This window comes from Nematolebias whitei, chromosome 9 (genome assembly GCF_014905685.2).
Source record: "Nematolebias whitei isolate Nwh7 chromosome 9, NemWhi1, whole genome shotgun sequence".
Lineage (NCBI taxonomy): Eukaryota > Metazoa > Chordata > Actinopteri > Cyprinodontiformes > Rivulidae > Nematolebias > Nematolebias whitei.
Window position 1 is genome coordinate 45,336,930 of NC_056506.1, and position 16,433 is coordinate 45,353,362.

At 40.1% G+C, this 16,433-nt stretch overlaps 1 protein-coding gene across 1 annotated transcript in view; it reads right to left on the reverse strand.

The window, feature by feature from the left end:
* The window catches only part of mpz (myelin protein zero), a 19,837-nt gene that overhangs the window by 787 nt on the left and 2,617 nt on the right, over positions 1–16,433 (reverse strand). The window contains exons 3-5 of the mRNA XM_037681909.1: positions 10,810–11,023; positions 10,496–10,625; positions 10,045–10,087 (exon numbers count right to left, since the gene is read on the reverse strand). Of these exons, the coding sequence (XP_037537837.1) occupies positions 10,045–10,087; positions 10,496–10,625; positions 10,810–11,023 (387 nt within the window). The remainder of the gene's footprint in view (positions 1–10,044; positions 10,088–10,495; positions 10,626–10,809; positions 11,024–16,433) is intronic.

Sequence of the window (16,433 nt, forward strand, 5' to 3'; positions counted from 1 at the left end):
ATGTATGTATAAAGAATACAAAGGCTGACAAATCTCTTAAATGAAAAATGTTGAAAGCTAAGGAATTGTATTTTTATAAGATTATTTTGAATATTAAGGGACCAACACATCTCGAGTTGGAACAAAATGTTTACTTTATGAAGCAGCCCTGCTTCTTGTAACAACCGTCTATAAACATTTAAGAACTGAGAAGATCAGATGTTAAGAAGCTTTTAGGGGAATGTTGTCCCATTCTTGTCTGATGTAGGATTCAACTTCTTTGATGGGAAATTTGTTGTACAGTAGTCCCTCGTTTATCGTGGGTGATCTGTACCCTGAAACCCGCGATAAGTGAAAAACCGCAAAGTAGAAATAGTAGTACAAGTAGTAAGTAGTAGTTTATTTTAATATATATATATATATATATCTTGCAATATTCTAAACAATGTTTCTAAACTCTAAACGCTCTAAAAGAGCACAGAATGTCATGATTTCAGTTCCCTGCCTCCTCTGCTCTTAGCCACGCCCACTTCTCTGCTCTGCACGGTGAACAGCTGATCAGCTGCAGCAGGAAGTTTATCTTGCAGTATGGGCTGCACAAAGGTGCAGGAGGTGCTAAATAATTTTAAACAATTCATTTTAAATAAAAACTCCATGCCGATCGTGCAGCTCATCCATTAATCAGCCAATTAATTGCGTGTCATGTCCAATCTTATTTTGAAAAACCGCGATAGAGCGAGTCCGCGACAAACGAACCGCAAAGTAGCGAGGGACTACTGTAATGGTATAAAATGTCCTAAAACTTAATACTTTTTTTGCACTGAAAGCGCCTTTAGAAATATGTAAGCTGCTCATGCAAGAGAGCACTTATGCACCCACATACCAACAGAGAGGCAGGCTTTTGAACTTTGTAATGGGTAGGATGGTCCCTCTTCACTTTAATAAATGGTTTTTAGCAAAAATGAAATTTTTAGAATAGTTTTCCACTTTGCGTCCGTCCAAATGAACTTTGGCTCAGAGAAGACAAGAGCCTTTGTGAAAATGTTCACTTATTGCTTTTTTTTTTTTTTTTTGCATGATAGAGCTTTAACATGTATTGGTGGACGTCACGGTGAACTGTGTTTCCAGACACTGATTTGTGGAAGTGTTCCTGAGCCCGTGCAGTGATGACCAGAACAGAACCAGAACTGTTTGTATTGTAGAGACACCAGAGGGTCTAAAGATCACAGACCTCCATTATTGACTTTCAGTTTTGTCCTTTTAGTCAGAGATTTCTCCAGATACTTGAAATATTCTGGTAATATTATAAACTGTCGTTGATGGGATATTCATTTTTCTAACTTTCTGTTGAGACACACTATTTTGAAATGTATAAACCATTTAAGCTAATTTGATGCAAAATGGTCCTCCAGCTGTTTTTTTTTTAAATGTACCACCTAATTTTACAACCTTTTGCTGCCCCATTACATTTTTTCAGATGTTTTGTTGACACAAAAATCTAAATTATGTTAGTTTTTTCTAAAACTCGTAAAAAATTTGTTTAAAACTGTGATATGTTTATGATATTGTGAGAAAATATTAGAATGCATTGATTTGCAAGTCTCATACAGTTTTTATATTCATTTAGCACAATGTCTTACTTGTTTTGGATTTGGGGTTGTATAAAAATGACCTTGCAGATTCCTCTGATAAAATGTAATAAGTTTTGCAGATTATTTTTTTAAATCAAGCAACGTTTTGTAGGTTTTGAGTGCAACAACCTTCTGCTTTGGCCTCCTTTTAAATAAAAAACAAAAACAGGGTTTTCAGTCCTTGTTTCTCACCCGAATGACCTCAACAAAAACTTCAATTTATTACATCGACATTGTTGATCTGACTGGCTGAACGTGGCCCGAAATAAACACTGACAGATGTTTTAACCAATCATCTGCTGGTTTGAGTGGTTTCCTCCGACTGAATGAGAAAGTCTCCAGTGTTCAGGAACATCTTTACAACTTTAGGTGAATTAGTTGGTCTGTTGTTGACGCAGTATCTCACAATGTTTCTGTTTGGATTTGATACCTAATAAACTGAAGCAACGAAAGTCTTGGAAATACGTCTGAGAGGAGCACGACAGCGTAACATTCGTGTTTTAAATCCAAGACGTGTTTTATTCCTGCAAATCAATGAATCCGAATATGAAAAACTAGAAGTAACGAACTGAATGTTTTACTTATAATATTCACAATGAGTGTTTTTTCTTATATTTTTAGGTTTTAACCAGACTTTGATCATATTTCAGACAGAGTTTACGTGAAATGTGAGATACCGGTTCATGTTTGTGTATAAATAACTCCTATATTTGATATTTCTTATAATCCCAGTGTACAAATTATTGCGTGAATGTTTATGAAGCATTCACTCTGTTGTGATCCATTTCTTTCATTCGTTTGTCATCTTTCTCGTTCCACAGTTTTTCTGCTACTTCAACAAATCATAAATCAAAATGTTCAGCTCTTTCAGGACAATCCTGCTGTGACTTTTGGTGTTGATGCAACTTTAGCTTTTTGAAGTATTTAGCCTTTTCTGACACTTTTTTTCTCTCGTAGAAAATGAATTGAGCTCATTTTACATCCTTTAAATCTTTAGATCTGTTTACCTTTTACCGCACCTTTCACATTTTGTTCTGCTTCAGCTTCTTTCAGCTTCCTTGTGCAAATTTGAACTACCTGTAGCTAAAAGACAAACTGTCACATCATTGACTTTTTAGAATTTTTTTCAGCTATTTTCAGCTAATTTCAGCTGTTTTGTACTCCTTTCAGATTCGTTCTGCTAACTACAACATTTTTTGCTTCTTCTAACATTTATCTGCCAATTTCAGCTTGTTTTGCTCCTTTCAGCTTATTTCTGCATTTCAGTTTTTTTCTAATATTTCAGCTACTTTAAAGCTGTTTAATGCTGTTTAGCCTTTTCAGCTAATTCCACAGTAATGACACTCATTTCAACTAATTCCAGCCTAATTCAGCAAAGCAATGTGCTCTCTCCACTTTCTTCTTCTTGAAGCTTCTTTCTGCTCTTTTAGCTACTTTTCAGCTGTTTTTTGTTGTTGTTGCTATTTCAGCTTTTTTTTATATAGATAATTTCCCTTTTTTTGTGCTGATTTCTGCTTATTTCAGCCTAATTGGGCAAACAAGTGCTCTGTCCACTTGCTTCTGCTAATTTAAGCTTGTTCTACCTTTTCAGCTACCATTTTAGTATTTTTAGATAAGTAGAGCTGTTTTCTGATAAATTCAAGATTTTGTGGTAATTTCTGCTACATTCAGCCTACATGTAATTAACTTCTTTATGCTAATTTCAGCTAGTTATGCCCCTTCAGCTTTTTTCTTCTAGTTTCAGCTACTATTTAGCTGTTTTGTGCTAAAGTCTGCTTTTTTCAGCTAATTCCACTTTTTTTTTTTTGTACATCATTTCAGCTCGTTTCAATTCTTTCTGGTAGTTTAAGCTTCTTTCTGCATTTTCAGCAAGTTTTTTTGTGCTAATTCAGCTTTTTAGCTACCATACTTTCTTATTATTTTTTTTAGCTCATTTCTGCTTATTCAAACCCAATTCAGCAAATATGTGTTCTTTCTGCTTTTTCTGCTCACTAATACTTGTTCTTCCATTTCAGCTTCAGCATGTTTTTAGCTCATTTCAGCTGTTTTTCAGCAAGTTCTTCATCAACAAGCATTCATACTGCATTTTTGCAGGAAATGCATTTTCTCTTGTACAAACAGATGATTGGATTTTTGGAGTGTATTGATTTTGCTTTGCACATTTTAAAATCCCACTCTTCTCTCAGAAACCTGGAGCAGGATGCATCTGGATTAAACCAGACCTGCACGAGAAATGAGGATTACCTTCGCATGAGACTTTGATACTGTTGAATGCAAACAGGTTCATGAAGGTTTTCTGCTAGTAAAGGACACAGTAACTGAGATAATTGGAAATTATTAAACAACGGTGCACAAATGATAAGAAAAAGGATTTTTTATGGTATAAAAGGCCATGAAAAGTGTCGAGCATCATATCTGAAATACGATCAAAACTCAGATAAGACACAAAACCTAATGTGCATGTAAATCCGCTGATTGTCTGGTCACGTTTAATTTAAAGTTGGGTAAAATGTGTACAGCGTGCGGGGAATAAAATTAATTTCTTGTGATTTGTTGCTGTACCTTTGAGGATTGCTTACCCAGCTTGGCATCGATTTTCCTTTCCTCTCCAAAAAGCCAGCGGTGTTGGCTTTAAATATTTATTTAACCTAAACTTGTGTCACGCCGCCACTCACTCCCACTCATTCTGTAAATTGTCTGTGCGATATAAGAAGCGACGTCTAAAATTATCTGCTGGAAATGGGGAAAAAAAAAAAAAATCTATAAAGAGAAGGAGCAGAAGGTAGAAAACTCAAGTGCGGTGTCGTTTGAGCACAACAAATCCATCAGGATGGACTGAACTAAGAGGAGATAAGGTCAAGGCTACACTTAACCTCACAATAGCTGTATTCCAGTGCATTAACCTGCTAGCTAACCTATTGAAAAGTATCACAAGTGCACAATAATGCTCTAATGGAGCTTAATGAAACTTCACACGTTTGCAATGATTTTACAATGTAGCGCTTTTTTTAATGCTTTTCCGCTGGATGAACCAGAGGCCAGCGCTGTCGTAGTGCTGCACGGAACAGACAGGGTGAGCAGCACGGGATCGAAGGCAGGGAGACTGGAATAATTTGTCTCTAATACATCAGCTTAGTCAACAGTAGAAAGCCCACTTGAGGCTGTTTCCACCCACTGCAGCTCCCACTAATAATACCCCACTGATCGCATTACCAAATTTATCATTTTTAATTATCCAACCCTGCGCACGGACGCAGCCAGCTCAGTGGGGAGGCTGCGCGGGCCATCCGGTGTCGTTATCTTCGATTATACTTACACTTTCTCATACATCACTGCATTGTTTACCATTATGCATCCCACGATGGGCTTAACTGTGCTCCTCGCAGAAACAACGACAGAGCTGCCTCGTAAATGTGAACCCAAATCTGCTCCTCAGACTGCAGAGCCACCTTGGTTACAGGAGCTGCACGCACTTCAAAGAGTACAGTGGGGGGTGATGGGGGACGGCTGTCAGGAAGGTAGTCGGTAAGCAAGTGTCTGCACCCCCTGCTGCATACTGAAGAGGTGACAGGTGAGGTGGGGCGGGGAGATTGAGAGGTAGATGAGGAGTGAGAGGTAGTGATTTTCTGTCCGGAACCAAAAGCTGATCAGAACCCCGAGGACCTAGAGAGGGAAGCTGGAGAAGATGATGGAGGGAACTGAGGGGGGAGTCAGAGTGGTACTGGGAAGGGGTGGTGATTAGTGGTGCTGTGCAACACAGCAAAACGTCGTATCGATCCAATCCCAAATAAACACTGGGTCAGTACCGCCGATATCAGCCCGATCCGATACCTTCCTCTGTAAAAGCAGCTGATACAGTTTCATGTAGGGACGAGCCGTGTGTCGTGTTTCATCATCAGTCCACTAAATGTAAACACGACTGTTAAATTACTGACACCCAAGGGATGAATTTAAGCTAAGTCAATAATAATAATAATAATAATAATGATAATAATAAGCTAAAAAAAAATTGTGTGGTGTGAATGCTGAAAGCTGAAAGATTAGTGAAATGTGATAAAGTTAAGGTAAAACAAGCAGAATACAAGCTAAACGGGGCAAAATGCTAGTTAAAGTAACAAAATGCTAGCTAAAAGCTAAATGAAGCTGAAAATAGTTGACAAAGAACTAGCTAGAAGCTAAAAATAATAAATCTAAAGATTACATAATGCTTTAAAACAATTTCATAAAACAGCAAAGTGCTAGGTAATAGTAGTAAAACACTAGCTAAACCGTAAAAAAGCAAAACAGAAGCTAAAACCTTAATGGACTAAAATGTCAGCTAAAAGGAACAAAATACTAGCCAAAAGCTAGAAGTAGCACAATAGCAGACTATTAGCAAAAAAAAAGCAGAAATGCGAGCCAAAAGCTAAAAGTAGCTAAACGCTAACTAGAAAAGGAAAAAGGCTAGACGGAAGAAAAAGAGAAAAATGTTATCAAGACGAAGCAAAAACCTTCAAAATCGCTGAATCAGCATTCACACAAATATTACTGAATTTACAAAAACAAGTTGATTCACATGAATGTTTCAGAGTTTACATCCAGCTTGAGTTTTGTTTTCATTAGAATAGAACACCTGGCGTGGGACCAACTACTGAAAGTGAAAGAGAGAAAAATTAAAGTATTGATCCCATCGCACCGGTTCGATACTTTGCAATATCAATGATGGTATCGATAATAATCGATTAGCCTACAGATAGATGGATGCTTCCCATGGTCAGCAAGGAAGCCAAAGGGATGGAGAGGCAGGAGGAGGAGGAGGAGGGGGGAGACAGGATGAAAAGGAATCTGAATCAGTGAAAGAGAGTGCGGGTGGGAGTAAACTGAAGTGGGAGGCAGTCGGAGGGAGGGGGAGAAGAATTTGTGGGTAGCGTGTGTGAGAGAGAGCTCAGATCGATACCAAGTGCACTCAATTATCATTCCAGTACAGTGCATGTGTGTGTGGGGGGGGGGGGGGTCTCATTCCAGTGAACTTTTTTTTTTTTATGCGAGGCTGCAGGGGTGAAATCTTTTTCCACAACTCCACCTAATGGGGAGTATAGCAAACACCACAGGGCTTCACTCGCCCTCTTTCACTTCCTCACCCACAGCCTTTCGGAGATTTGTAGTGCGAGCTGAGACAAAGACGGCCGGGCTGATTTAAAACAACACCCCCGATAATTAAAAAGAGTCAGCAGTGCCTCCTAATAAGAGCTATTTGATCAAACAACCACTTATAAGCATACCGTGAAATCCAAAAGGGTCCTCTCTCTCTCTCTGTGTGTGTGTGTGTGTGTGTGTGTGTGTGTGTGTGTAGCAGCTACAAGAAAGGAATGAAGCTCAGAGGGGGAACATAAATAAATAAATAAAATAAACTATAAAGCAGTGAGGGCTCAGCTAGAATATCTGCTTTTGCTCTATATTTGTCATTCGAGCAGAGACTTGCAGGATAGTAACTGTAAATGACAGCGTTGTCAAATATCCCAGTGTCCTCTTGGCGGCGAGTTATTTATTCATATATGCGCTGTCACACGCTGCAGGCACTTGAGAGCAGCTCAAGAAAAACCTGACAATCACACGACAGTAGAAAGGAGAGAAGAAGACAGGGCGAGAAAGAGGTGCTCCGGGGAGATGAGTGAACCTGTTTAAGGCAGGAGGAAGGAGTTGGACCCTCAGTTCAAACCACTGCTGCAGGAAGGCACGCGCTTTATGGCAAGCCAATGTGTCATATAATACTCAGGCAGAGCACACATATAAATAAGGCATTCATTAAGTAAACACGTCCCCTGTCCAGAATTATATTTGTTCTTTAAATAATGGACGTTTTAGATACTAACTCTGCACAATATTAGAAAAAAACATGCAGTCATCTTGATTAATTTTACAATAATGAGGTCAGTTGTGATAAATGCACATTTTCCTCATCATCCAAACCAGATGTGGGGATCAAGGCCATGGGACTGTTGGATGAACATAAAACTGAATAATATATAGAGCTTAATATGTTTCTAAGACCATTAACGCCTTTTTTCCTTCCATTTATTTCAATAAATGTAATTACTTTTGTAATCTTTGTGATTCTCATGTAAACGGGGGAAAATGATCCAATATTACACACTTTTGCCATTCACAAATATGTAATATTGGGTCATTTTCCTCAATAAATAAATGACCAAGTATAATATTGTTGTCTCATTTGTTTAACTGGGTTCTCTTAATCTACTTTTAGGACTTTGTGAAAGTCTGATGATGTTTTAGTTCATATTTTTGCAGAAATATAGAAAATTCTAAAGTGTTCACAAACATTTAAACACCACTGTAGATTAGGATTTTAAAAAAATTGTGTTGGATTTCATAGTTTGAAATGAGTAACTTTACTCATGTACAGTAGTCCCTCGCTACTTCGCGGTTCGTTTATCGCGGACTCGCTCTATCGCGGTTTTTCAAAATAAGATTGGACATGACACACAATTGGCTGATTGATGGATGAGCCGCGCGATCGGCATGGAATTTTATTTAAAATGAATTATTTAAAAAAATTTAGCACCTCCTGCACATTTGTGCAGTCCACACTGCAAGACACACTTCCGGCTGCAGCTGATCAGCTGTTCTCTGAGCAGAGCGGAGAAGTGGGCGTGGCCAAGAGCACTTGCAGGTGGCTGAGAGCAGAGGAGGCAGGGAGCTGAAATCATGACATTCTGTGCTCTTTTAGAGCGTTTAGAGTTTAGAAACATTGTTTAGAATATTGCAAGGATCAGTCCTATACACACACACACACACACACGTATATATGTATGCTAAAATAAACTACTACTTACTACTTGTACTACTATTCCTACTTGGCAGTTTTTCACTTATCGCACGGCTTCAGGGTACCACAGCGAAAAAAGAGGGACTACTGTATTGCAAAATACATCGATATGTATATAAATGGATTATAAAATAAAATTCCCGTGAACTAGAATGAAGTTTTGGAGATTGGCATTATTTTAAAATAGCAGAAATCCACTTTAATTTAGGCTCTTCTTAGATTAGCTCATCAGTCAGTCAGAAATAAACTCTTTCTTCAGACAGAGGCTGTTCAAAGAGCTGTACATGACAGGTAAAATGTTCTTTTCACCTTTTCTTCAAAAAAAATCTGAAGTACTCCTTAAAACTTTTGTGTAATATAAAAATTTTGTGGGAATGTTATTCTGAATATCTTTTATTTAATTTATAATAAGTACGAACGCTATCACCGACATCTAAACATATGTAATTAAAATAATGAGTGCTTTGATTATATAATACAACAGCTTGCCATACCGCATGCCTCGGCCTACCTGCAGCTAAAAGACAAACTGTCACATCATCACCTTTGATTCCTCGTCTCAGATATCATTTCAAAGCTTTAGTTTTAATTGAGAGAAACACCTTGGACTCAAATCCCCAAACTTCCTCCCCCTTCTGTCCCTTTTTTCCTCTCGTCATGAGGCTTCCATTCGATTACAATACAACCCTGCAGCCCACACATCACCACCGAGTGATCAAACACAACTTGCCCTGGTGGCTTGTTTTCACAAAAAGCATACAAGCTAAAAAAAATAAATAAATAAAACGTATGATTAATCCACCTCTTGAGGCGATCGCGCTCCCATGAGGAGCAGAAAGGGACAAAAATTCTAAATCGCCGGCGCGCAGCGGCGCAAAAAAGCACTGATAACAGCCCGAACCATAATAGGCCCAGAGATTTTTATTCGACTCCCAGTGAGCAAAATCAGCAGCTCCAGTGTGCGTCCCCTCTGTGAGCAAATCACAGCCTCGTTCAGGCTGCAGCGGTGGCATTAGTGCCCGTAACCCCACCTCGGCCACTTCACAGCTTTGATTTGCTTTTGCCCCTCGGCTGTTTACTGGAACTGCAATGTTTGCCCCCCCCCCCCCCTTACACAAAGGGGAATGAAAGAGGATGGAGAGGTGGGACGGCTTTAAAGCAACGCTGAGACAAGCACGACGATTCTGAACAGCTTGAACACTGTCATTAGAGCTGGAGGGGGCTACGTTTAAATGGCATGTTATTTTGTTGTTGATATGTTGTTGGAAGGAGGAGTCGGGGCCGAGTCTGAGGGCACGTTGGAGCCGCCTCAACTGGCATTGGGGGGAATGCGATTATGAAGCTGTGATGTTGTGCGCTGTCATGTTAGATGTGTAACACTGTGAAGCTGTTTCCGAAGAGACATGAGGGTTCTCGGTCCCAAATCCTCCGGACAGTCGATGAATGTTTTACTGTAATCTCTCCTGAAGGGACGTCGTCGTACTTTGAAATGTCTTGATGACAGAAAATGTATCTGTTGCATTTGTTGTTGACTGGTTGGAAAGGGGGAGGAGGATGGAAGGAGTGAGGGAGGGAGGAGGGTTAAGAGGAGAAGAGGAAGGAACTTGCCTGTCTCTGCTGTGATCCCTCTTTCTTTTTCTTGCCATGTTTGCTGAAGGGGACAAAAGAAAGACAACGTCAGGATGTCGAATCCATCTCTCCCTCCAGTGGTCACAGGGCAGCACTGCCTGCTAGCTATCATAAAGAGAGCATCACCTTAATCTACTGGTCTGTCTCAAACACCGCCCCAAGGGGCCAGATGTGTTCAGATTAGAAAAAGTACGAGAGCGTGATGATGGATCCACCAGATTATCCACCGAGCAGCCGTTACGTCAACACTTTTATTTCTGAAAAAGCCTAAACTCAAATGAGAGAATCGTCGTCTCTTTCAAGTTCAAATCTAAACCCAACTGATGGGAGATAAATCTACGTCAGCTTGGCCACGCAGGTGTCGGTGCCAGGAATGGGCTCCGGCTTCAGCTCCAGCCCCTGACAGAGACCCCCCAGGCTGGGCACTGACCTGACGTTCAGGCTGAAGACACGGCGGGCCACCAGGAATCTCATCAGGTAGTAGATGACCACGATCAGCACCAGCAGGCCCAGCACCACACCGATGATCGCTCCCGTGATCACACCTGCCTGGATGGGCACTGTGGGTGGAGGAAAGTGGGGGTGGGGGGGTGCAAAAGCAAAATAAAAAGACCTTAAATGAAAAATGTGGCTTGAATGCTACGAAGAAAGTAAAACCAGAACGTTTGTAATCTGATAGACAATAAAACATAACGGATTAGAGCAGGAGGGATTAGACTGGAGTGAAGAACCCCCACCCCTCACATTTCTCAAACACCAGCAGGCGGACGCTGGAGGGACGCCCCACAATGTCCGGGGGGTTCTTGGCGTCGCAGGTGAAGGTGCCGTTGTCGCTGAAGTCCAGGTTCTTGATCAGGATGGAGCCGTCGCGGCGACTCGGGTTGCCCACAAACTCCACCCGGTCCCTGAAGGGGCCCTTGTTGTCGACGTAGGCCTCGCCGCCGGTGTAGTGGAAGATCTGTAAGGGACAGAGGAGGAGGTGATCCTGTTCTGTTCACATGAAAAACATGCAGGAGACTGAAGTGAAGAATCATTTGGAGGTGATAATTTAAACCTGTAAATAAAAGGATTAGGGATGCACGACATTATCGGCATGTATCGGACGATGTTAGCGTTAAAGTTCAATATCGGACGCTCCATCAAAATAACTCACCGATATAAAAGACGCTGTTTTTGTATGACAACCCAGTGACAGGGACGCCTGCAGCACCAGCACGTGATGATGTCACACGCGCCTACCTGATCTGATCAGGGTGGAGAGGAAGAAGTCAAAATGTCGGCGATGTGGATGTTTTTTTTTTTTTTTGTTGAGGATGTCAGATTCTGAAAATTTATGGACTACGTTGAGCCTCGCTACATCGTCCCCAGTCAGAGATATTTCTCAAACGTAGCCTTACCCGAGTTACAAGCCGTCATTTCCGACGTCATTGCGAAGCTAACAGCCGATAGCACTTGGGTGAGTTTTACTACAGACATTTGGACGTCGTGTTAGCCCCGTTAGCTTGATTAGTCTTACAGCACAATGGATCGACAAAAACTTTGAACTTAAAAAGTCTGTCCTTCATGCACAGGAGAGCAGAGGATCCCTCACTGCAGCTATAGGAACCTGGAACAACCTCCACAAGTGAGACAGCATCGCAGGTGACTAATGCTAATAAATAACATTTAACACTTTTCATTTAAGTGCTATGCATATGGCGGTTACTGAATATTTGTCACCAGCTCTTACAGCTGTTACACAATTTTTGTAGCAAATAAACTTAAATAAGAAAGAAGACCATGTTCTGACAAAGGAACGCATATTAAAAATATCGGTATTGGCCAAATAAGTTTTAACATAATCTAAAAAGGATAGCATTTCCTGAGGATCTGCCACGTTTTATTCCAGAACGTTTAGACTCGTCTTCTATTTGAAATAAAACTATGTGCAATCTCACGCGATGTCACGTTTGATCCCTGACAGCTTGGAGGACATGTCGGTAATGACTCTCAGCTACTACCACACCAAATGTTAGCTCAAAATCTCTAAAACTGTCTGCGTTACAGCCATTCTTCTGTCGGCTGCAGTGGATATCTCCAGTTAGGTTGACGTGCGTCAAAATGAGCACGTTTCTGCACGTTATAATTAAAGCTCTTTCAGTTGTTGATGAGATATTTTGCAGACAGTACGGACAAACGAACGAAGCCACAAGCAAAAACATTATCGCTTTGCCTTCACGTTCAACAGGAGCGGGGACTATACAGAATATTGCGGTCGCTCCCTAAGCAGTGCTCAACAACATCATCACGGTTGACACGCAAACATTTTGATTTGCAGGTGCAATGCATTTTTGAGACGACCTCCACTTGAAACTCTTGATACCAGTTGATTTCTGATGGAAAACATCTCAAACTTATATAGAGTATTAATTAACCCAAATTAAAACAACACCCAGTCCCACATCAAGCAATCCAATAAAACCTCCATCACTAAGATTTTATTTTGACTTGATGCATATGAATCAATAAACATGCTGATTCAATTATTTGTTTAAACGCTCCTATTGATTTCAGGTAAAGCTTTAATGAACAGTCAGGGTCGGTGAGGCCGAGGTCCCAAACCATGAAAGCAGCAGACCTTTCTTTTAATGCAGCTGGATGCTTTCACTTAGTTAAATGTTAAGACATATATTTTCATTACCACTTCACAAATAATAGTTCACCTAGGTTTTAAATAAAGGCAGATGGTATAGGTTACTATAACTACAATCCCAATGCCAAAACATCTGGGGACGTTGTGCAAAATGTAAATAAAGAAGAGGTGCGATGATTTGAAAATCTCATAAACCCGTATTTTATCCTTCATGATGGAACATAGTAAACATTATGAAATGTTTAAAGAAAGGCTTTGTACCATTTTTAAAAGGACTTTTCAATTTCATGGCAGCAACACGTCTTCAGAAAGTTGAGACGGCGGCAATAATAAGGGAAGTTAGTGACGCAATTATAAAACAAGTGCAAAAACATTTTGCAGCTAATTAGGTTAACTGGCAATGAGTTTGAGAGACTCAGGCCTCTGAATATCTCGTCATCTACAGTTTATAAAATATTCAAAAGATTTGAAGGATCCAGAATCTCTGAGCTCAAAGGACAAGGCTTTGGATCTTCGTCACCTTCAGGCCCTCGGGGCGTTAAAAACTAGCCTGGTTCTGTTCTGGGCATCATCGCCTGGGCTCAGGAACACTTCCACAAATCACCGTCTGTAAACACGGTTCACCACGATGTCCAAAAACTGCTGCTGAGCTTAGATCGCTGAGCTCTTTTTCAAGAGGCCCCGGCTTTAAGACCGCCTGAACATGCATGTTTTTGGACTTTACGCTCCATCGTGACTAAAAACAACCACGTGTGAACACCAGTAATGCTCGCATCTTTACTGGACCGAAGCCCCATTGAAGTGGAGCGAGAGAGCAGAAACTGTTCTGTGATCAAAGGTTCAAAATTTGAAATTATTTTTGGAAACCACAGACGACCTGTCCTCCATACTATACAGTTCAAACGCCTGCCTCGCTGATGATATGGGGGTGCATTAGTGCCTTGAGAATGGGCAGCTTACACATCTGGAAGCCATCAATGCAGAAAAGTATATACAGGTGTTATATGCTCCAATGAAGACGTCGTTTTCAGGGAAGACTGCAGCAAAACAAGGCTAAACCAAATGTCGCCTCCATTACAACAACATGGCTTTAGAGAAAAAGTACTGGTGATGAACTGGTCTGCCTGCAGTCCAGAGCTCTCACCAAATGAAATGATTTAGTGGAAAAATCCTCCATCAGCTGGTCTCCTCGGTTTACTGACTGTTAAAAGAAGAGGGGACGTTTCACAGTTTCAAAGCATCTGTTGCTTTCCTCAAATTCAAAATTACATTTTTTTCTTCTAAAACTTAGAAGATTTTTTTCAGTTCATGCCCCGTGTTTGATCAACTGTGAACATAGTACGAGTTATGAGATGTGCAAATTGTCGCATTTAGCTTTTTCTTTCCGTTTTGTCATTTTGCACATTTTTTTCCGACTTTTCCAAAATCAGAAACTCGTTTTTTTTTTTTTATGAACGTTGTTTTGACGTTACTTTAAATTAACCCATTGTTTGCTCAGTAGCTGAGTTTAGTGTGGATGACATAATAGATGCTACAGTTTTACCCTCCAAGCTCCTTGAAATGGTTCATTTCTACCAGTTTACAAGGATCCAACAGCTCAGCACTCCTGAAAGGTTCATAATCTGAACACAGGTTTGGGAATTAGATTGAGATTTTCTGTTAATCTAACCTTTCTAAATTACATGATGCCGCTGCAATTACGGTAATTCTGCACAATTATTTCAGTGGTTTTCTCACAATAAAGGAGTTTATTTTAAACTTCTAAGCTTAGCAAATTCATCCATGCATCCATTACCCAAAATGCTGCTGCCAGAGTCTTAACTGGAGTTAGTGGGAGAGATCATATCTCTCCAGTTTTAGCTTCTCTCCACTGGCTCCCTGTTAAATCCAGAATAGAATTCAAAATCTTACTTCTAACCTACAAAGCTCTCAACGACCTAGCTCCATCTTATATTTGATATCTTGTTCCACATTTTCCCAACAGAGCACTTCGCTCTCAGACTGCAGGCTTACTCGTGGTTCCTAGAGTTTCCAAAAGCAGAATGGGAGGAAGATCTTCCAGTTCTCAGGCTCCTCTCTTGTGGAACCAGCTTCCAGTTTCTGTCCATGAGGCTGACACGTTGTCCAGTTTTAAGACTTTACTTTTTGATTAATCCTACAGTTAGGGTTGGCTTGTTATGCTGCTATAGGTTTAGACTACTAGAGGACAAATTGACCTCATTTCCTTAAATTAATTACTAAAATTGAATAGTTTTCATTTGATGTTATTTCCATCTTAACTTGTGATTGTTGTCCTGCCATTGTGTATCTGTTCCTCTCAAACCCAGCCGGTCGAAGCAGATGGTCCGCTTGTCCTGAGCCTGGTTCTGCTAAAGGTTTCTTCCTCATGAGGGAGTGTTTCCTTTCCACTGTCGCCTTCATGCTCGCTCAAGTTGAGAGTTCTGTGATGGAGTTAAACTCAAAGCAGTCTGCTCTTCAAATAAATAGTGTTAATTTATTATTTTTTATATATGAATGTTTCTGTTCAGTGCCCTGAGACGACTTCTGTTGTGACTTGGTGCTATAGAAACAAACTGAATTGAAATTGAATTAAATTAGATTTAGATTTGCTCCCCTTTCCCGTCGCTCTAACCTTTCTAAATTACCTGATGCCGCTGCAATTACAGTAATTCTGCACAATTATTTCAGTGGTTTTCTCACAGTAAATGAGTTTATTTTTAACTTCTAAGCTTAGCAAATTCATTAAAAAAAACCCTAACGATTCGTTTACTCATTTTGATGCCACACCTTAACGTCAGAAATCCAATACGACCCTTCAAAAAAAAAAAAGAAGCCAATCAGACTAAAGCAGCATGAAAACAGACAGATGATGAAACTCGGTCCAGGCAGGGACAGAAATGAGCGACTGAAGATAAGCAGGAGGAGAAAAGTCTGGTTTCAAAGTTAGGGCACTGCAGGGGCGACGGATGAGAGAGAGAGGAGGACATAATGAGATGGGGGGGGGCGTAGGGCTGGGGAGGAGAAGATTAGGTGAGGTGGACAGAGGGAGGCACAGTCAGGATGGGGAGATAGAGAGATTAGAGAGATGTCCAGGCGATAAGAGCAGGGGGGGTGAAATTAAAGAGCAGGAGGCTGCAGGAGCAAAGACACAAAGTTTCTTCAGGTAATGGATCAATAGGTACTTGGATTTCTTTTGAACAACTTGGGATCTTTTTACTTAACGTTTTAAATCTGGCAGCTTTTTTTTTTTTTTTTTTAAATCATACACAAAAAGCCCTTTCTGCATAAAATTATACCACTTCAATAAAACTGTGCTCGTGTTTGTGCCTGGCAGTGGCAGAGGGGGTGACAACCAAGCACAGATTCACAGAAAACATGAAACGCGTTTTGTAAGTCGAGATTTCCAAACGAAAACGTCGGCGTCAAGTGGGAGAACAAAACACAGGACTCGAAATTATGGGGCGCCATTTGTAAAGTTACACAGTCAAAAATTAACAGCAATATTTTGGTTTAATTATCCTTTAATAAGAAAAAAAAAGGTTTTTTTTTTTCAAAGTCATATTTTCACCATGTTTTTCATACGATACATTTATAAATGTCATATTACCAAACTAAATATTTAATTTACAAGCTAAATATTTAGTTTACAACCTAAATACTTAACTTGCAAGTTACATATTTAGTTAGTAAACTAAATATTTAGGTGTAATTTAAATATTTAATTTCCAAGCTAAAT